At 39.6% G+C, this 21,784-nt stretch overlaps 4 protein-coding genes across 20 annotated transcripts in view; 2 read left to right on the forward strand and 2 right to left on the reverse strand.

Moving 5' to 3' along the window:
- Window positions 1–1,518: 1,518 nt before the first annotated feature.
- Window positions 1,519–9,188, reverse strand: mrs2 (magnesium transporter MRS2). Its single transcript, XM_072460798.1, has 12 exons — window positions 8,556–9,188; window positions 8,166–8,230; window positions 7,953–7,989; window positions 7,714–7,826; window positions 3,576–3,737; window positions 2,977–3,107; window positions 2,785–2,901; window positions 2,560–2,629; window positions 2,291–2,373; window positions 2,085–2,202; window positions 1,909–2,013; window positions 1,519–1,820 (listed from the first exon to the last, which is right to left on the reverse strand). Exons 1-12 carry the CDS (start codon window positions 8,752–8,754, stop codon window positions 1,773–1,775), a joined length of 1,248 nt encoding a protein of 415 aa, XP_072316899.1. The 5' UTR covers window positions 8,755–9,188; the 3' UTR covers window positions 1,519–1,772.
- On the forward strand, window positions 4,353–6,974 carry LOC140374033 (integrin beta-1-like). Of its 2 annotated transcripts, XM_072460796.1 has the most exons (7): window positions 4,353–4,426; window positions 4,503–4,745; window positions 4,813–5,023; window positions 5,160–5,292; window positions 5,372–5,678; window positions 6,449–6,715; window positions 6,779–6,974. In XM_072460796.1, exons 2-7 carry the CDS (start codon window positions 4,504–4,506, stop codon window positions 6,966–6,968), a joined length of 1,350 nt encoding a protein of 449 aa, XP_072316897.1. In that variant the 5' UTR covers window positions 4,353–4,426; window position 4,503; the 3' UTR covers window positions 6,969–6,974. The 2 variants fall into 2 exon arrangements, with proteins under 2 accessions (XP_072316897.1, XP_072316898.1); XM_072460797.1 differs by lacking the exon at window positions 4,353–4,426.
- A 742-nt stretch (window positions 9,189–9,930) lies between the features above and the next one.
- LOC140374336 (lipid scramblase CLPTM1L-like) lies at window positions 9,931–13,751 on the forward strand. Its single transcript, XM_072461201.1, has 17 exons — window positions 9,931–10,224; window positions 10,341–10,432; window positions 10,500–10,665; window positions 10,778–10,905; window positions 10,981–11,059; window positions 11,140–11,257; window positions 11,332–11,426; window positions 11,489–11,573; window positions 11,655–11,755; window positions 11,847–11,900; window positions 11,961–12,011; window positions 12,085–12,167; window positions 12,250–12,284; window positions 12,372–12,427; window positions 12,516–12,560; window positions 13,062–13,195; window positions 13,284–13,751. The coding sequence occupies exons 1-17, from the start codon at window positions 10,030–10,032 to the stop codon at window positions 13,348–13,350; spliced, it is 1,584 nt and encodes a 527-aa protein (XP_072317302.1). The 5' UTR covers window positions 9,931–10,029; the 3' UTR covers window positions 13,351–13,751.
- Window positions 13,752–16,596: 2,845 nt separating this feature from the next.
- LOC140373893 (focal adhesion kinase 1-like) overlaps window positions 16,597–21,784 on the reverse strand; it is a 39,012-nt gene continuing 33,824 nt past the window's right edge. For all 16 annotated transcript variants that reach the window (XM_072460607.1, XM_072460606.1, XM_072460603.1 and 13 more), the window contains 6 exons: window positions 21,463–21,502; window positions 21,180–21,283; window positions 20,291–20,446; window positions 19,921–20,001; window positions 19,752–19,837; window positions 16,597–19,092 (listed from right to left, as the gene is read on the reverse strand). In XM_072460607.1, the coding sequence (XP_072316708.1) occupies window positions 18,966–19,092; window positions 19,752–19,837; window positions 19,921–20,001; window positions 20,291–20,446; window positions 21,180–21,283; window positions 21,463–21,502 (594 nt within the window). In that variant the 3' untranslated portion in view covers window positions 16,597–18,965. The remainder of the gene's footprint in view (window positions 19,093–19,751; window positions 19,838–19,920; window positions 20,002–20,290; window positions 20,447–21,179; window positions 21,284–21,462; window positions 21,503–21,784) is intronic.

Raw genomic sequence — 21,784 nt, forward strand, 5'->3', positions numbered from 1 at the left:
GCACAGGGGCGCGCACAGAGGGGCGCACAGAGGCGCGCACAGGGGCGCGCACAGGGGCGCGCACAGAGGGGCGCACAGAGGGGCGCACAGAGGCGCGCACAGGGGCGCGCACAGGGGCACGCACAGAGGCGCGCACAGAGGGGCACGCACAGGGGCGCGCACAGAGGGGCGCACAGAGGCGCGCACAGGGGCGCGCACAGGGGCGCGCACAGAGGGGCGCACAGAGGCGCGCACAGGGGCGCGCACAGGGGCGCGCACAGAGGGGCGCACAGAGGGGCGCACAGGGGCGCGCACAGAGGGGCGCACAGAGGCGCGCACAGAGGCGCGCACAGGGGCGCGCACAGGGGCGCGCACAGAGGGGCGCACAGAGGGGCGCACAGAGGCGCGCACAGGGGCGCGCACAGAGGGGCGCACAGGGGCGCGCACAGGGGCGCGCACAGGGGCGCGCACAGAGGGGCGCACAGAGGCGCGCACAGGGGCACGCACAGGGGCGCGCACAGAGGGGCGCACAGAGGGGCGCACAGGGGCGCGCACAGAGGGGCGCACAGAGGCGCGCACAGGGGCGCGCACAGAGGGGCGCACAGAGGCGCGCACAGGGGCACGCACAGGGGCGCGCACAGAGGGGCGCACAGAGGGGCGCACAGAGGCGCGCACAGGGGCGCGCACAGAGGGGCGCACAGAGGCGCGCACAGGGGCGCGCACAGGGGCGCGCACAGAGGGGCGCACAGAGGCGCGCACAGGGGCACGCACAGGGGCGCGCACAGAGGGGCGCACAGGGGCGCGCACAGAGGGGCGCACAGAGGCGCGCACAGGGGCGCGCACAGAGGGACGCACAGAGGGACGCACAGAGGCACGTACATACAACGGGCACGCACAGAGGCACGCGCTCTTATGGAGATCTATTATAGGCTCAAGCAGGTAATTACAAAAGAGGGAAAGAAAAGGAGACACCGTTTTATTGATTGATTTATATACAAAAACTCTCAATATATAAAGATTATAACAAATAATGTTGTATGCATTTACGTGTTACAGCTTCGTTTTTTAATAGGTGATATTTTGAAGACTTTTTCGCGTTCAAACTTAATATTAGATTTAGATTTTTTTATTAGAATAGCAGCAGCGCTAGCTTATTTTGTATTTTATCATTCTGAAACCCATGTATAGCAGAATATAGGATCACTAAGAACTGACTTGGAAACGACCATCATTGGATATATTGCATTTAATAGTTTTGGGTAGTAATACACTTTTAAAGTGTAATCTTCCTTACACAAATGCTGATGGTGTGTTTTGCCATTAAATCTACCATTTTACGGTTTTTCCTTTCAAAAGAGTTTTAATATGCTGACATATACCTATTTGTATATTACTTTAAATCATCAAATCAAATCTTATTACCTTCCTGGGCTGACAGAAAGCCTCCTGGGACAATATTTTGTTCTGACACTGACATGATTTCACAAACAGCAACATTCTGCAATGTAGATTCAAAAATGTCAAACTTGACTTTATTTAAAAAAAAAAAAAAAAAGTTCCATGTGCACATTTAAACATTATATTGTATCTATTTATGAATAAATCACAGTGGAAAATGGAGGTAATGCAACACTGACATCTACTGGACAAACAGCAAATCATGTCAACAGTTTGCATGGCTGGAGACAGATTTGGTAACAACTTTAAATAAAATCAGGACTTCAGAGTCCAATAATGTGATAAGGGTCCAGTCCTCAGCAGCACAATGGCTTTTTACAAAGTAGAACTAACGATCATCTGATTCCACCTCCTTTTAGATTTCCTTTCCACACAGGAGGGATCTAAAAGGCAAAGTAATGTGTTTTTAACCATGTGGCTACTAAAGATGAGTTTATAAAAAAACAAAAAAAAATAGCACTGTATATTTACCAGTGAAGGCTCTAGATGACGTCCCAAAAATGAAAGAAGTCTCCTCCAAATTAACCCACTCCCCAAAAACATAAAACCTGTGACAAGCCAAAACACTCTGGGATCCTGTCAAAGTACACAGAACACACAACATTATTAAGCCCAAAAGGTATTGGAAAAAATAAATCAAGAATTACCTCCTCATATGAAGACTCCAAGTTCATTCCAAACGCCACCCCGATTAGACCAAACAAAGAGAGGGAAAATGTGCCCATCGTTAGCTGCAGATTGAGACGCATCATAACATTTCGATGACTGTGGGGAAAAAAACATGATTAAACATATAATTTCACGAGTTCACAATCGTTTACACACCGAGTACAAGAACACAGTGGTGACGCACCTGTCCAGATTGATAAAGATAACACTTTCAGAGTCATCTATTAGTCCTTTTAACTCTCTGGTCTTATTCCCAAGCTCTTCTGCCTGTAGAAAACGTCACTCAGTAATCAAAGACGTAGTATACACGGTAGTATAAACTGTACTATCTGTACTTCAATGCATGCTGACAGCTACACCGTAACATGTGATTTTTTTTTCCAGAGAAACAATAATAAGTAGCTATCTTTCAGAAGCATTCAGAAAAAAGAAAAAGAAAAACACATCTTTTACCTGCAAATAATAATTCTCCAACAACAGCTCCATCTCCTCGGCGTGGTCAATACCCAGGCTGCTTTCTTCACTGTAAATGACAAATAATACATAAATACATACAATATAAACTCCATTACATGTTTATGGAAATGTTCAAGCATTAAACTGAGCTTGTCGGACTTTTTATTATATTTTCAGTGTTATTGTTGAGATGTATAGTTGCAGTGAATATTTTACACATACAAAACTCTTGGGTCGGTCCACTTGGTTAGACAAAGTTCTTCGATGATCTCATCTTCATCCAAAATTTTCAGCAATGACTCTTTGAAAACCTTTATGTCTGTTTCTAACTCTGACAAGCTCAAAGAGGGAAATAGAATTACAATTAATTTGAGGATTGTGCATACTGGTAGAGAATGAGCAGTTGTGAAATACCTTTTGCTGTTTTGAAGCAGAACATGTAGCTTGCTTCGGTCGGCAGAGAGACTTTTTGGGTCGACTAGAGATTCCAATGTGTCCAGTATCACAGGCTCAACCTCATTTAACCGGGTCTGGAGAGCGTTTACCTGTTGACAGACATTCACAGTCATAAGATATACATTTAGGGTCTACTTGGATACTGGCTACATTTACATGGCCTGAAAAAATTGATAACTAGAGAAATCAGATGACCCTACACTGAAATCTGATTTTTTTTTTTTGGACATGCATTTAATGTGTACATACAATTTTGATAGATTAAAACGACACGTCAACAGTAATACATTTGTTTTAGAGTATTTAGTATTTTGAAGTCTTTCAATCTTTCAGATTGATTCTGATTTCTGGACCGTAGACCTAAGATTATGCAAACCTCAAAATCTGAGCCCATTTTCAGAAAGAAACCAGATGATTTTGCTGTTTTAATATGTGTAAATTAAATAATCTCTTAATTCAAATAAATATCTGATAATATATCAGATTTTGAGTGCACACTGAAATAATGCTATCATATACTATTTTGGTGAGTGTCTGTGTGCAGTCTGTGTGCTCACCCGGTGCTGTAGTATCGCCTCTAGAGCTCTGAACTCAAAGGGGAGCGAGTGCGTCTGTGTGGCAAGCTGCGGGGCGAGCTCCAGCACCAGCCACTTCTCCAGTCCCACCCCACGAAAGTCCAGCACCTGAAGGGTCTCCAAGGTCACAATGGCTTTAAGGGACTATAAAGAGAAAACAAATTACATCAGAGATATACAAACTATGTTGAATTGATTTAGTATAACCCATCAAATTCTGAGTTGCTAGATTTATGTAACAAATAGTTTGAAGGCTTAGAAGAAGCAGATGCCTTTGTTGAAACTGAGGGAGTAGGTATTTAATTCCATCAAACTTGTTTTTAACTCTCACAAACCCTTTGGCACATCACTAGTGTTCACTTACATGTATATTCTAGCCACTTGCACATCTTAAGAACTGCTTTTTCAGATGGAGAACTGAAGCAGGCTGGAACACTCTTGCACAGAGTCATATACAGTAACGTACATAGTTCTTACTCACAGGTTTATGCAATGTATAATTGCAATAGATGTGGCATATATCCAAGACAAATTTTCCTCAGGGGACAAAATTGTTTTCTATTTGAATCAAGACGGTGTTTTGTGGTCTGATTTTATTAACAAAGTTGTACACTTTATGGGGGCGAACAAAAAATAAACACGATAAAAATCCATAATTTCTGAAACTGCTTCTGGCTGGCTACCTTCCCCTTCTGACCTCTAATCTGTCAATATTTGGGGTAGACAAAATGTTATCAGCATTGTCAATACAACTGTGTTTTAAGTCAAAGTTTCTTCACTCTAAAATCATTCTTGGTTTTGGGCTTTTGGAGAAGCAGCAGGAAAAAAATAAGGTAACTATTTCAGTTTATAAATTGACTTTTAACAGCACATTTTAAAATAGATCATACCGTTTTTATTTCATTCCAGCATGGATGTTAGACTGTTATACTTATGTGTGCTGGGGAGTCTTTTGTGTCCGAGTCAGGGCAAAAACCAAAGCTGCCTCACGTCGGCCTCCACCTGTGACGAGTGCATACAGTCAGGCCCAGAGTGTGGCTGGTGCATGGATCCTCTGACTAAAACACGCTGTAATACAATGAAAAGGCTTCAAAGAGCGGGGTGTACACGCAGTCAAGTGTATAACCCAAGAGGCGAATTGACCATAAAAAGGTACTTCAAGAAAATATTTGAAACTATTTTTGATCTGACATTAAAGATTAGTTTGATGTCGTGGTAGGAATGAGCCTGCAGATGGTCGCTTGATCTTGCTGCAGCCTCAGGAATTGTCTGTTAATCTAAGACCAGGAGTTAGTCTGGATTTCACTTTAAGAATCACCACAACCAGACACCAACTGATCAACGAACTGATGCTAGAGACCACTTCAGAACCAGAAGGTGTTAATATCACGTTCAAGAAAGTTTCGACTGCAAATTCTCTGGTTTTTGTGGTAAGTGTAAAAATATTTTACGAAGGGGAAACATTACAATCTGGCGTGTTAACATACAAGTGTCCAATGCATTTTCATTAATGTGCACCGACAAGATAAACAAATATTATTAGTAACGGTTTATTTTCTACAAAAGGTGAACGTAAAGGCAGATAAATGCTCCAGCAACAATGATTCAAACCAGTCACAAAACCAAACTGGACCCTGGTCTGTTGACATAAAGCCAAGTGGATTGCCACAAAGTGCTAAATTGAAAATAAACTTGGAATGTAAGTATTGTGTTGTCAATAGTAATAATAAAACTGTGAAGCAATACAACTGTGGTAATTTATGACATGTTTTTTCTAGGTCAGTGTGACTGTCTAAACAAACAGGAGCCTGACAGTCCTGAGTGTAATACTCACGGCACTCTGGTGTGTGGCGTGTGTTTATGTCAGAAGCCCTACAGTGGATCAACATGTCAGACAGGCATTGATTCTATGGATTCAATGAGCGATGCCTTCTGCCGCACCCGCCCAAATGCCCCTGTCTGCAGTGGGAAGGGCTTTTGTGAGGAGGGGTTCTGTGTTTGTGAAAAGCCTCATGACCCAAATGAGATCTACTCTGGTCAATTTTGTGAATGCAACAACTTTGACTGTCCTTATAACAATGGCAGGTACATGAGCCTCTTAGTGAATAGTCCATTTTTACTGCAATTTTAAATATCCTCCTTCAGCATAAGCTCACAAACTTTCTTTTACAAGATAGACAGAACAAATATTAAAGGTGGTATGGACGATTTTTTTTCCAGCAAATTTTTCATCATATTTCCTCGTGGTGTGGATAAATCATTTGTCCTGCCACGTATCAATCATAAAACGCACCTACCGCTCACCTGCAGCCGCGTGCGGTTCGTGCCCACGTTTCTGCGTGCCTAAGCGCATGGATCTATCATAATATAGTTCCCTCAGTGTACGGGGCAAAATGAAGACGGAGAAAGACAGTTCGAGCTGACGCAGAAGTGGACCGAAATCTACGGGAGACGAGCGATGCGATGCGCTCCATTGCGCTAATAAACAAACGCACGTGTGTGTTGTATCAGTCCGCACGGGGGAGTGCGCATGCGCACTTCCGCCTGCGTTCTCAAATCGCCGAAAAATCGTCCATACCGCCTTTAAGGTTACAAACCTAAATAAAAGGTGTGATGACACACTCAAACCCATTCAAATTATGCACCATCTGAACAGTTCACTCTATTGACCTCTAGTTTGTAGCTCTCCAAAACGTCTATGTTGCAAACTGCAGCCCACCATAAGAAATGTTTGGAATATTAAAATATTATACTTTTCACTTCATCACGCACAAAATGTTTTGCACACATAAATCCTTGTGACTTGATTTTCAGAACATCAAATCAAAACTCCGATATAACTTTTTGTTTAACAGGCATTGTGGCGGCCATGGGACGTGTGAGTGCGGACAGTGCAATTGTGAGGAGGGCTGGGCGGGTGACGACTGCAGTTGTACGATGGACGCTGCGCCCTGCATGGCTGAAAACCAGATGATTTGTAGCGGACGAGGCTTGTGCAACTGTGGGAGATGTAGATGTGACCCGCCCTACAACGGCCCAACCTGCGAGTTCTGCCCCACTTGTCAAAACCGGTGCCAAGAACATGCAAGCTGTGCCGAGTGTCGAGTGTTTGGAGCAGAAAGGTATGGAATTTATAACCTACTTTTGTAAAATTTACAAAAATATTAATTTTCATTTGTTTTTAGATGTGAGGCAGAGTGTCGTGACTACAGTGTGACAATAGTGGACACAAAAGAGAATGTACCCACACCTCTATGCAAAATGATCAGCCAAAAGGACAGTTGCCTTTTCTATTTTTCTTATTCCAGCTCCTCATCTGCAGGACGATTGACTGTGGCAAAGACTAAAGAATGTCCTCGCGCAACGTTCACATAAATGTAATTTACTAAAAAAGTGTATCTTGACAACAATACAACTTGAAATAGAGTTGCCTGATCAGCCAGTCCCTTCTACATTCTGTTCAATTGCAGAAAAGTATTGTCGAAGCATGTGGTCTTAGCTGGTCAGGTCAAAACTATACGGTAGGTAGGACGAGTATGTAGATATTCAATTGGCTCTAAAACTTAACATAAACATGACTTATCTGTGTCCCACAAATACGAGAAAGTTATGTTCAAATAAAATCTAATTTGACTCAAAAAATTATAATATTAAAATGGTAAGTTTGACTGATTATTATAAAACATTGTACTGTATGTACGAGAATTTAGATTTCTCAGTTTAACATTGCCTCACAGAACCCATATTTACATTATACATTTTCTTTCCAAACTTGGATTTGACAAACCTTTGGGTGAATCATTACTGTCATATTCCAAACAATTAAGATATAAAAATGTCCTTGTCCCAAAAGATCATAGTCTATGTCGTTCCTCGTGTTTTTATTTCAGCTGTTGCTGCAACAAATGAATAAACGCAAACAAATGATATTGTAATTTGATATAATTTGACAATACAATGAGACAATATATAAGTTATGTTCGTTTATAAACCAGTAAGAGCGTAACCTGCCTTAAAATACCCCATATTTTCAAAATTTGTAAGAAAGCTGTGGGTAATATCGTTGTGAATGACCCTTTGATAGTCGGCATATCAAGCTCTTGTGACCGATAGATGATACCTCCATTCTGATGATGATACAGTTGTTCCTGGCAGTGAGGCTTGTGCTGTGCTGAAAGCGCAGGTCTCGGGCCTGGAGACTCAACTCCTGACAGAGCTCAGTCTTTTTCTTTTCTGCAACAAAATAGAGAACGTAATTAAAAAACAATCATGATGAAAAGGTATTAAAGACTTAATTAGAAGAAGTACATCTTTGATGAACACTATAAAGAACGCCTCAATAATAAATGTATGACTTACCAAATGTTGTAACATTTCCTTCTAGGTCGAACCTCATCTGTAACAAAGTAAAATACGAGAGGTGGCACAGCATGTAGAGTCATATGCTTTGCGATGCTAGATTTAGATATAGGTCGGTTTAATCCCTCGTCCCGCTAAGATTTATATTTATGTGGAAATTCATATTGGTGAAACTGACTTTATTGACTTTCCTTTATATTATTTTTTACTTACCACAACAAAAGTAGGCGCCACACTGGAAAGAGAAGCTTCGGACACTGCATGACGAATGGGGCCAACTGTTGGGGGGAAACATTTTACTGTTGATGTGCCTTAAAATAAGAGATGTATAGAGATGTATCAATAAATGGATAATATCACAATTATGTTTTGGAGATATGCAAAATGAGGCTATTGAATGTACCCTCCATAAATAAAACAATAAAATAATTATCTAAAAAAGATACAGAAATGTCCTGTGTAGTCTCCCAAACACGACTAGGCCGTTTTTGGTTAATTGTATTGTCCATTCTTGTTGTCTCATATAGTCTGAATATAATTTCTGATAATCTCACTCACCCCTATTCTCTATACTTTTAAGATATTAAGGATATTGTACATTACCATTCCACGCAGCTCCAGCTTGCAACAAGCGCCTCTGATGCTCCAATTGCAGTTTTTTGGTAAAAGTCCTTTTTTGACAGTGAGTCCAGCACCATCCCAGTCTGCCCAAAGTCAACCGTCTGGAAACATGCGGCAAACATACATTTACATCAAAAGGTAGACATGTCCTTAAGCACATTCGGCATCCAAAGAGCAGCATCTTCGGTCACTGTATATGCACTGGCTTTTATGACTCCAGAAGATGTATAGATGAAATAAAAATGCTTCTTTAGGATGTCCGCCTCTTTGGTGTTTCCTGGTTTAACATTGCACAGTAGGTCCAAATGCACTGGTCCAATTTAAACCACGTTGTCCAGGTCCTTTTACTAATCCAAAGGGAAAAATGCACTTTGCTCTTGTGTTGTCCTAATGTTGTAACTTTTCTTGCTGCTGTCACTGCTGCAGTTTCCAATCATGTTTTGTTGATTCACAGCTCGTTAAAACCTTTTCATTCGAGTTTGACAACATTGGCCAGAAAAATCGCATGAAAACTGAAGAATAAACACATAGACACATTTCAAAACGAATAAGATCCAACAGTGGGCTTCATGTTTACATTCTGAAGAACATTCACACCATGAGCGGAACATGCAAAGAGCAACGGCTGCGACCAGGATGCACCGCGCCTAGCAAAGATCGTCTCTGCCAAAGTCAAGTACGAGCATCACTGCACAAACACTTTCTTTTACTCCAATTGTAACTTGAGAGTTAGAAGGATGTGGTTTGTTTGTTTGTTTGTTTGTTTGTTTGTTTGTTTGTTTGTTTGTTTGTTTGACACGAATACCAGCCTTTTCTGTTTTTTTCCTGTATTCATTTATTTGGATTTTGTTTTGAAACTGGTGTGAAAGCGTTACCATTTATACGCCTGTAGGTTTGCTGATACTAATAATAAATATAATATAATATACAAATAATAATATCATCATCATAATCAGGAACAAAACTGGCTTTAAAAAAAGAGAGAAAGAATGGTTATAATCTAGCACCGCTGCCATAGCAATTAATTCAAAATTAAAAATGATATCTTTTGGAATGTGGAAAATTACAATATATTTCATACAAACAGGCTGCATCGGATCAATTTAAAACGGTAGTTGAGGTAGTTGTTATCTATGTGTTTTTTATATGTTATATGTTTGTATGCTTTGTTTTCTTAATTAGCAAAGATGCAATAACGTCCTATGCGAAGAAGAAGAAAAAAACAGCGGATACACACTTAAAACAGTACACAATAAAATACAACGCGATGTTACAAATTAAGAAATACAAAAACAAGTGAGCAACGTTAAATCAGCATCAGCATCAGCAGCACCTCGTCCTCCTCCGGGATGCAGAAACCGGAAGGATGCTGTAGGAGGGAGGAAGCGGTGTCGCGTTCAGCCGTGGAAGCACTATTCATTTTAGTAGTAGGCTACATCTATATTTATATTCATTCATGTTTCCATCCTGTTGTACCAAACCGTCCGGGAATGGCGGGCAGAAGAGCTCGTGGGCTAAGCTTTTGTTCGGTGTGTTTGTGGTGTACATGCTGCACACCGCTTGGCTGCTCTATAGTTTCCTCAACAACAAGCCCTGCGACGGAGAAGAGGACTGCATCAGCTCCTACCTGACTGCAAGACCCAGACTACAGGTACAGCCGTGTGGGTTTGACTATCACTGCCGGAAAGTGCTCGCTTCAACATCACACGCTTTGCTATTTCATTCGTTTTTTGGTCATATGATGGAATGTGTCTCCCAACTTTGCAGCTGAGTGTATTCACCTGTCTCATACCAGACAACAGCCAGCTTAATCTTGCACTCAAAATTGACCCGTTTAATCCACAATCTGCATTTGAAAGGTTAGTTGAAACGCTATAGTATTCGGTCCCGTGTTAGCATTTCTCATTTTGTCCTTTTCCACTCCAGACAAGTGGGTGTTTCAGTGCCAGAGGAAACGAGAGCTAATGGCAGCCTGTATGCAGTGGTCTATGTGCACAAAGCTGGAGTTTCCCCTCTAGAAGACAATAGAGAGATCCACTACTCAGCCAAGCTCACCACTTACTTCACCAGCACAGCATCAGAAGAGGACAAGGTAATAATAATAACACAGTAATACCAACTACTCTTTGGGGGTTGCATCCTTTGACTTTTATCTTTTTGGGTCAAACACAAATTGCAGTTTCTTAAATTTATTTTCCCTTTAGAGAAAGACGTCACGGAAACCAAAGCCTGTATCACACTGGAGGCCCCACATGTCCGTTATAATGATGTCTGAAGGTTTCTCATTCAATAAAGGAGGAGTTCCCAGTGATGTGCGCCGCTTCATGAGAATGTAAGGCTGATTTAGAAGATTTTATATTGACTGTACAAAAGTTATCTTATAAATATGTTTGTTTCTCCTGTGTAGCTCTAAGAATGAAAGAGAGGTCACTTACCTTCCTCTTTTACTGGTAAATGAGCTCAGCTTCAGAGTCAGGGACCTTATGGTAGGATTCCACAGTCCCAGTATTGCCCAATATTGTGTTCAATGACACTAACAATACAGTACTGACCTGTTGCATTGCAGGAAATCAACCGCAGCTCAGTGCAGCTCCCTCTCACTCTGTCTTATGAAGGCGTCTCTTTGAGGAGATTCAGGTTTTTGGTTCAATTACAAGACATGGTTTATTCCCTCCGACAATTTGGTGAGTCATTTGAAAAATTGTTTTTCTTTTCATCATCCATTATGTTATCTCTGCCTTTGCCTTTATTGTTTCAGGCTTTACCGAAGAAAACATTGATGAAATTAAAGAAACTCTTTTGGGCTCAAACCTCTACTTGTTAATACTGACTGCACTTATCACATCTCTACAGGTAAGAAACTTAATCTAAAGTTGATATACAAAAACGTATTAACAATTGACTTGTTTTTTCAGCTGGTATGTGAATTTTTAGCTCTTAAAAATGACATAAGCTCATGGAGGGAAAAGAGCAGCATGGCAGGAGTGTCCAGAAAGACTGGTCAGAAATATTGTTGAAAATTGAAGTTGTATTTGGTGGTTTGCATTTACTGTGCTGATAATATTTAGTTTTTCTTTTTAGTTCTATGGCGCAGCCTCAGTACATTACTGATATTTATGCATCTGCTGGAGGGGACCAGCCTCCTGGTGCTGATCCCCATTGGCCTGGGAGCATTTGTTGAGGTACAAATACAATTAAATAAATCTATGAATATGACACATAAATAGATAAAGCAACGTATTTGTTAATTGTAGTGTATGTCAACTTTGTCAGGTGTGGAAGGTCTTCAAAGTTTTTAAAATCCAACTCCAGTGGAAAGGTTTAACTGTGAGTGTTCAAGCATTCAGATGTATTTTGTGTCACTTTCTAATGACTGGTTGAAATCAGGTAAACAAAATGGACGATGAGGAAAAGAAGACAGTGGAGTACGATACACAGGTACATGCTACATTTGACCTCAGAGCTGTGTCATTGCTCAACGCTCGTATTAATGTTATTACCATTTCCACAGGCTTCTAGATATTTGTCCTACTTGATCTATCCTCTGTGTATCAGTGGAGCTATCTTCTCACTGGCCTACTTACGACAGAAGTGGTGAGCTGTTCTATATCTAATATCTAAAATGTGATCCACTTTATTTCAATTCAGTTTCAATATCAAATGTCTATGTTTTTAGTTACTTTTCCTGGTTGCTAAACACATTGGTGACCGGTGAGTAGATTTTATACCATCATATTCATGTTTTGTATGATTATTTGCTTTGTTTTGTGCTGGAATTTAACCTGTGTGTCTTCACAGGTGTGTATGCGCTGTGCTTCTTGTCCATGGCTCCACAACTCTTCATCAATTACAAGGTCTGCTGAACTTACATTCTGTTTGTTCTTGCAATTAATACTTTAATATGTGTTTCCCCCCCATTTTCTTCAATTCTCTACCTCTCAGCTGAAGTCTGTGAGCCACCTGCAGGGGGCAGTGTTGGTGTACAGAGTAAGTACATTGCAGTCAATTTGTCTACAAACTATAATTTGAAAGCGTCAAAGCTACTTGCTGTCTGGATTAGATGATTTTGTCGTGACCATTCAGGACACAATATTTTTGTGAAAACTAAAAAAATATTTACCATTTATGTAGCAAAAATTCAATACATAATCAGAAAAAGTAAGCCCGAATGAACAGTTTTTTGTTGTTTTTTTATCCGTCTGCTTTTGTCACACTATCTCATAAAGCTGGTCACATACTCAAGAATGGACAATGTGTCAGACAATGTGAAGGAAAGTGAATTAAGGATTTCACTGTTGTTTGGTCATTGATAATTGTTTGGAATCAATAATTGCAAATAATTGTAAAATTTGCTCCTAATAATCACTAAACTAAAATGTTAGATTGTGACATTCCTTCCTACCTACAATACTTTTCTGCAATTGAACCTAGTGCACACTCATACCTCTCAGTGTAAATATCAGCTTACACTACTTTCTGTGTTTGCAGGGGGTCAACACATTCATCTCTGACCTTTGCTACGCCGCCTCTTTCTTCAATCCTTCTCTGTTGCTCACGTCCTCTCATCAACTCTGCTGCTTTAGAGACGAGCTTTTCCTTCTACTTTATCTCTACCAGTGGAGGTAAGAAACAGATAATTTACACCAGGGTGGAACTTACACTGAGGCAAAACTGTTTTATAATTATCTTAACCGGTTCTGTCCCAATCAGGAAATATGCCACCAAATCTAGAAGACGAGACTCTGGGACACACGGCAAAAAACTGAAGACTCAATGATGACAGAAAATGAATCCAGGGAAAGTAATTTAAAAAGCAACAATCATTTTACGTTACTGCATTCCTCATTTAGCATTCCTGTCTTTATTTATGAAAAATCCACCATGTAATTCACGGCTATGTTAAAGTTAAGGCAAGGTATGGCAAAACAATATCCTTTACTGTCATATGACTATATATTTTATCACCATCATGGACTGAATCGAATGTCTGCTTTGTATGAAAACCTGCATGTAAAAAGCGTCTGTAATTCATGGCCAGACACAAACTTGAAAATGTATTTCGACTAAAAAATAATTTTGATTGTTGCATTCGTTCTTTGACAATGCTTTTGTCTTGTTAAGTTTATGACAAGAATAAAAATTAAAAACGGCTTACAACAAAAAGCGCCCCTTGGTTCGACAACTAGTTTTGGTGGTTAAATGTATTTGTGTTCAGTGTTTCAGAAAATTTCACTTTTTTGCCCTTAAGGGTTACATATTGACATTATGCATCGTGCACTGTACGCAGGGCGTGTCCTGGGCGTGTCCTGGGCGTGTGGTTTTGCATTGCTTTGTTTTACATTGAGCTCTGTGATCTAGGAATTACCGCTCATATGTTTCATCAAAGTAAGTAATATTTCAGATAAAAATGGGCTTTATTGAGATTTCTATTTGAATAAAACTTAAGCTACTTTGTTACCTTAATTTGTTACTGTGTTATAGTATAATTTCTATCAGAAATGGGAATATATTTGTTTCTGCATGGGTAGGTACAAATCACCATGACATAACATTTGGCACCTGAACAGCCTGTGTGTCTGTGTGTGATTGACAGAAGATAAATAGAGAACAAGTATTTGTGAAACCAACGCCAGCCTTAGGAATGCCCAGTCACCTGCGTAAGCGGCGTCTACATCTGTGAGACGATTTGTGGTGGATACCAGCGATAGAGGAGAAGGGTGGACCTGCCGTCTGGATGAAGAGCTGTAAAACAAACTTGTCAAACCGCACTCACAACATACGGCTCCGGCTCCGAGCAGGGCAGACAGGTGGTACAGGGATTGGAACCATAAATCAGATGAAAATGCTGCTCTTCCTCATGGTCCTCAGCCTCTGCTTCACATCAGGTAGGTCACACAGCACTGGTGATTGGGCTTATTATTGAGAAGAGCCTGCTTTAATGCAATGCACTGATCCTTTAAAGTCTATGTGACAGGTTCTCCTGCTCGAAAACAGAATCCCTCTATGATGTCATCAATATGTGACGTGACATTGAAAACACAGCTAATTTACTCTGAATTGACAGAATTTTCTGACATCTTAAACAATAATTCAACAAAATAAACACGTTAAATGGTATTATTGTTTTTCAAATCACAAAAAATATGTAATTTATATGGCTCGTTTTTCAGTACAGTTTCTAAGTAAAAGTTGTAGATTTACCTCTACATATGTCATATGTGCTGCTCATGTCCAACCAGGAAGTGCAATTATAAACTTTACAAAATTGTCAAACTGGGGACAAATAGGCAAAAATGTTTAGATAGTTAATCTGATATATAATTGTGATCACTACATTTTAGTGAAAAGTGTAGTCTAACCTGTTTATTTAACAAAGTAATCTTGTTGTCAAACGTGTCAAAAGCTGTGTATAAAAATGCGACATGTCAACATTAACTTTTGTTTTGTCCTACAATGAAAGTATCAATGGATTCACGCAGTGGTCAAGGGTCTCTCCTCTGGGGCCAAGACTCCCCTGAAAATGTGCTTTTCAAGATAGTCAAAGATACTTGACATAGATGAGAAAAACATACTCCAAAAATGTAGATAAGTTATTTAAAGTTTTTTTTAAGAGATGGGGTTTCAGGGCTTGAAAACTAATGGTTTTATTGTCTAGTTATAAACACATGTAATACATGCCTTGAATCTAAATAAGCGAATGTGTACATACTTATAAACACACACACACACACACACACACACACACACACACACACACATTTAGAATATTAGTTCTTGCACATTTATTTCACTACGTCAGAGGAGTTCCAGTCTGGAGAGACTAGCTTGACCAGTTTGAATAAAGCTTTGGGAGTTGCCATTAGTCATTCATTACGCAGCTCAACACTGTCACTGTCCAGTCTGAACAGCCACAATAACTTTTACCATGTTTTTTTATTTATTTTTTCTGTCTTCAGCACAACCACTTAAGTGCTATGTCTGCAGTTCCACGACCACAAATGAAGAGTGCAACCAGAACACACAGGAGTGCCAGCCCGTACACAACACGTGCATGACGACGGTCGACGTCCAGGGTAACAACTGCAACTATCAGTAAAAAAGCAAATAAATAGAGACGTCAAATGCAGTCAGTGATACAGACGTTTGTGTGCGTGTAGGTTCTGCGAAGGCGATTGTGAAACAGTGCGCCAGTAAAACTACGTGTAGCGGAGCCGCATCCTCGGCCTCGACGGACGTGAACGGGGACGGGAACACGGTCACGTGCTGCAGCGCCTTCAACCTGTGCAACTTCAGCGGAGCCGCGTCTGTGCGCGCTCACGTGACACTTCTGAGTCTGACGGGAGTGTTGCTGCTGCTGCTACTGAAATGAGAAGAGCTTAAATAAACTATATCTATTTACCGTTTATTACTAAATCAAATATCATTAACTTAACACCAAAATGTAAATATGTCTTATGTCACATGTAAACAATGTACAATATGTGTGTCAATTTTTTGGTGGAGAGTTTGTCTGGATGGAGATGTTACTTTTCCTGGAATGTTCCATAGTCTGGCATTTAATGTATCCATCTCCATGGAGACAGTGGCGCCAGTTACAGGTTGAACCCGCTCACTGTTACAATGATTGCCTTGAGGTATTTCATCTAGCAATAAAAAAAACAGTAATTGCAAGAATAGATGCGTTTAATGCTTTCCCGTGGAACATTCTCCGCAAAGTGAATATCAGAAATGTAATTTAAAAATGTTTTAGGAAATATTTGATATTTCATTGGTTTTAATATTGTTTTTTTAATTAAACATATTGAGTATAAGTACGTTTTGTCACAATATTGAATATGTTAATATTATAATATATATAAAAGTCCTTTAAGATGTTTTTGTCTCTTCCTGCAAGTAAATTTTATTTAGGATTCCCATGTTGCGCCTTTAAATTTTTTTGATTGAAAATCAAATATAATGCGTTTGTTTTTCCGATTTATGCGCACGTTCCAAATTCAAAAACAAAACAAAAAAACTAGTAGCGTATGTTTAAGTATTATTTTATTTCATTGCTTTTCTCCTACTTGACAATATGGCCGGTCCAGCCCAGAAGACAAAATAAAAAACAGTGTTTACAAGTACGAGATCTGTACAATTGACCAGTGACGCACACCAGCTTAGCTTACAATATAGCGACATTTACACAACAGTTAAAATAGATTGTGTTTTTTTGTACAACATTGTATCCCATTGTAGTCCAGATGTGTGATTTCTGAGATCGTACGGAAACATCTGGGCAGAAATGGGGTAAAAATGGTTTCAGATTTTGGTGTTGTGCAAATATGCCAATTACCACCACACCAGTACATCATGCTTTTCTGGTACATGTTCCACCTGTACATTTCACAAAGCAGTCTGTCAAAATACACAAATAACTGTGTGCTGTGCATTCATTTCAGTGATTTGTGTCTCACAGACGAGTTCATTTGATGTGTGATGTTTTTTTTCCCTGTTGTTTTGGTGATTCAAGGCAGGGACAGTTCAAAAGGTTCACCTGATGCTGGGACGGTTAGCAAAGGTAAGACTGGTACCTGGAGCTTTCTTTGGGACACATTAGAAAATGCTGAGCCTTTAAATGTCAGTGGCACCAAACAATGATATAAAATTGTGTTCTTAGATAAATATAAAGTGGCTCATGATAATACATAGATAGTGTCTTCAGTAAAATCCATCCTGTATTGTATGTGCTGTAGTTACAATTAGGGCTGCTCGAGTAACAAATCATGTTTATTGACAACATGTATCTATATACCGTCTGAAGTTAACCTATTTTGAGATTACTTATTTGTTTATTGTTGGTGTAAAGCCCGCCATAAAATCAATGCATATTAAGACTCAAGGTTTTGTGGAGCAGAATGAGCATTCATACTATTCAGAACAATTCATATTTGTGGGGCTGAAACAATTTAATTGTTTAATTGCAACTAAACAATAAATGGGGCAATTGAATAATGGTCATCTGGTCGATACAAAGACCTACCATGTGCTGAGAGAAGAGGATTTTATGATTCAGAGCATAACATCAAAATTAAACTGGAAATGTTTGTCTGTGAATTTCCTTCATCAGTCCTCAAGCGGCTTCAATTCAGTTTTATCAATATATAACTAAACAACTAATCGATTCATCAAAATCAATCAGCAAAATAAGGGTTAGTTGCATTCCTAATTCTTACCATACAGTTTTTCAAATTAGTTGAAGTAGGGGTGGGAAATTAGTAACATTTTCAACGAGATTCAACGATTGCTAATTGTCAATGATCAGCTTAGGCCATTTTAATCGAGCGGTTCACAGCCCAATCTTCTGTCAGTAAAAACAGAGCAGAGTACGGACTTTATTTTTGTGATACATGTCAATAAATAAATGTCTGCATTGCTTATGTTCATGCCATTAATACTGGAAGCTATTTTTGTTTTGTCGAAATTGAATAGATTGATCTCGATTTTGAGAGGAAAAACCCAGCCCTAAGTCAAAGCAGTACCGGTAATTGTAGTCGCGATTTAAATTGCACAGCCCTAATTGCAACAGTTTGACAGTCTGATGGTGCATAATCCATATCCTCATGTAGGAAGACTGTCAGACAATGAGCAGCTGGAGATCAGGATAAAGTCAGTCCAGAGGAAGCCAAGAGTGTATTTTTTCTTCTTTCTGGTATGTGTATGAAAAGTAGACTGGCCTTTTTCCCTCTGCCATCTCCCATTCTGTCCATCTCCTCCTCTGCAATTTCAGTCTATAAATAAAAAACAAAAAGATGGATGGAGAGAATACGAAAACAGCAGGAAGAGTTTTCAATTTCATCCATGCAGCAGTTTGAGATGACGGACTGAAAGCCGACAGGACATTTCAGTCAGTGAGTTCTGTAGTGAAGGATGTTCGCAGACAACAAAAGAAATCCAATGTTGTTAAATTAGGCGGTCTTGGCTTTTGACAAATTCACATTGCAGACAAGATGTTCTTCGGCTTACACCTGTGATCCCATGGTTTTGGCTCATTTTAGATTACATCCAGAGAGTTAAAAATACCAGATAAGTTCACCCTAGCTCCTTTCTCGCTGTATTCCAGTCCAACCAGAGTCGAGCTGCCAGGTCCCTGATTCAGGAGAAGTTTTTTTTTTTTACCATTTGTGTGATAAGAAAGTCACAGTGGAGAAGTGTATCCATAAAGTCAACGCACAGATTTGTCAACGATTCTTCACAGACTATAACAAAATATAAGAGCCATAGTTGTCTCCTTGTGGCGGGAGCGGTCAGCTTCATTTTCTCTCACGACAAGAGTCCAGGAGTCTTAAACGCCACCATTGTCCAGGATGTCCATTAAATAGCATACAAAGTCCTGTTGATTGCGCTTTGCCAGGGCTAGTGTGGGCGGGACTGGGACATCATCTTGAGGCGTGATTGGTCAATGACATCGAGCAGGTTCTTGGCGTCAACAGCAAGTGCGTGGGCTGCTGTCAGCATCTGTTTCTTGTAGTCCTGCTGAAGACTGAAACAAATGTGTAATTGAGTTCCAAACTATATTATTTCAATACAAACTAAACTTTAAAGAAGACATATTGTGCTTTTCAGGTACTTAGTATACAGAACTATAACATAGGTAGATCATACTTGTACATTTTTATTTATTTTTATTTATTTATAGGAGATCTTCTACTGAAAGTGTTTTTCAGACTTCCTATAAGTGATCTGTTCTTCTGTATCTACCTCTGTATCTACCTGCGTTGCACCAATGAAATTTCCCCATGTGGGACAATAAAGGAATATCTTATTTTGTTCATTGTAATCCGCAATATCCATTGACTTCTTGTTAAAAACTACGGAACTGATAAGCCCCGACTCTTCATAGTGGCATTTTGTCATTTATGCGGTTGTATTTTTGAAAAGTGCATTTTAGAATCCTACATGTGTCACTTGGAGTCTCAATTTTTCAGATAATCACAACTATGTACAGAGATGTGTGCGGGGATAGGGGATAGGTGTAAACAGTACTTTTTATGAGCACTCAAACCTCAGTTGCAGGACAATACAGGAATATTAAAACATGCAGGAATGATGAATTATGAAACACTGTTGTAACTAGGTTGAAAGCTCATTAAAGCTGATTTTGCACAATATGTTGTCTTTAATATCAAACATCATGCTCACCTTGTCATCACATATTGCTGGGCTAACTTCATCTTCCCTATGAGCTCTGCCAAGTCAGAGTTCAAAAGTTTTTGTGCCATCTCAATCTATGAATGAAGACGTTAAATTAGCATAACAAACCAGGTTTGATAAAATAAATAAATAAAGTAGTGTGGTGTGTAAATTGTACCTCTCTGTGTGTGCTGGATGGAAGTTGTGGGAGCGTCTCATCGACTGTGGCCAATAACGTTCTCAGTGCAAGGCCGACATCCTAAAACACAGATCAATTTACTCAAAACATATATATTTAAAAAGAGTGCAAGTACTCAAGAGCAATTATTCATGTGATGAAAGCTGTATTTTCTAATATTCTCTAATTTCTAATAATATAATCTCACATGCATTATTTAAAACCTGCTGAAAGATGTGGCTCAACTAAAAGCTCAAAGTCCTTTACAGAAAGCTTATCATATTACACCAAGCACTCCAGTTTAGTGTGCTGCTGTGAGCATCTCGTAATATAATTTTAAGGTTTTATAAATACATGTGTCCACACTTACCTTGACCATGGGCACATATTCTTCTGGAGGCGCTGGTTGGATTCTGCTTGACATTTCGATCACAGCCTTCACCAGTCCCGTCACATTCTCGTAGACTTTGTCGTTGGAGCGGTCCAGGTTGGCTGTGGGAGGAGGGCTGATCTCCTGAGGCTGCAGCTGAAGCATAAGAGCAGCAATGAGAAATAATATATTGTATTGGTCTGCAAATGTAACGGAAAAAAAAAAAAAAGGACAAGAACAAACTTTTATATGAACACAGGTTGATGTGTTAATGAATGGGTAAGGGATGGAAATGTGAGCAGGTTAGTTTTTTAAAAATCGTTTTTTTTTATTCACAAGTATTCTGTGTCCATTAGATAGCACTAATGTATAACTAGAGACATTTTACAGTTAATTATATTGCATACAAATGTTTGCATTGTAATATTTATATTGTTCATTTGTTGTTTACATTTAGTAATAGAAATACTTTGAGATCAAAAGGGCACATTGTGAATATTGATTGGATCAAATAAAATAGAAATGGATTAATCGATAAGGAAAAGAAGAATATATACACATGTGATTTTGTGAAGAGTGACAGAAGAAAAGGTGAGGAGACAAAACGCACAGTAAACACACACAGACGGTGTGTTGCTTACCCGCCAGGGCTAGGGGTCAACAGTAAGTGCAGGAGGGGAGAGGAGGGACAGAGTGCATCCATAAAAGAAGATACAAGGAAACATTAAAACATGCATTGTGTATATTTCAACCGTACACTAATATAGGTATATACAGCCATGTGATTAGTGGTAGTTGAGTTATTAGACAATATTGTATTGCAATAGTCTATAATAAATAAATCATGTTTTGCATGAGTATGTGGTGGCATTTCTCTCGGCAAAAGCACCTTCACTCCATCGTTGTAACTGTCTACAGTATTCACACAGGCCAGACCACCCACTTGACTTTGGGCACTAGGTCGAGGGGGTTTCTTTGGGGGAGCTGAATGTTCTGAAGACAAGGAAAAAGAAAAGGAACATGCCAGTATTATTATTTATCTATCAAAATAGTTTCCACATTTAAAATATCAATACAGTCTCATGCAGCTAATCTGTGAAATATGTATGACAAATATATCTGCAATCAAAAACTGTAGAATGTAGAATAATAGGACAGTTCCAGTGTATTACCTGCTTTGCCCACAGGCTGGTATATGTGCTGGTTTCCTGTCTGTACAAACAAACAACAGTCACACACAATACACACTTCACAGGAAATTAAAAGTTCAAAAAACACAGTTTGTTTCTGAAAAATGTAGAGAATCCAGTTTAATTCTCCAGTCACACGGCAGCGGGTCTCAGTGCATCTCCAGCTGTCAGCAAATGAGAAGTCAACTTAACTTTTCAGTGGTGTGTGGTCGAGTTTTGAGAGAGAACAAAACTACAATCTGTCTGTTTCTTTTCAAACAATTTTAAGGAATATAAAATGAAGTAGTTATGCCAAGAAGCTACC

This window comes from Eucyclogobius newberryi, unplaced genomic scaffold (genome assembly GCF_026437365.1).
Source record: "Eucyclogobius newberryi isolate DKJ021-1_F unplaced genomic scaffold, fEucNew1.0.hap1 SCAF_3, whole genome shotgun sequence".
In the NCBI taxonomy this organism is placed as follows: domain Eukaryota; kingdom Metazoa; phylum Chordata; class Actinopteri; order Gobiiformes; family Gobiidae; genus Eucyclogobius; species Eucyclogobius newberryi.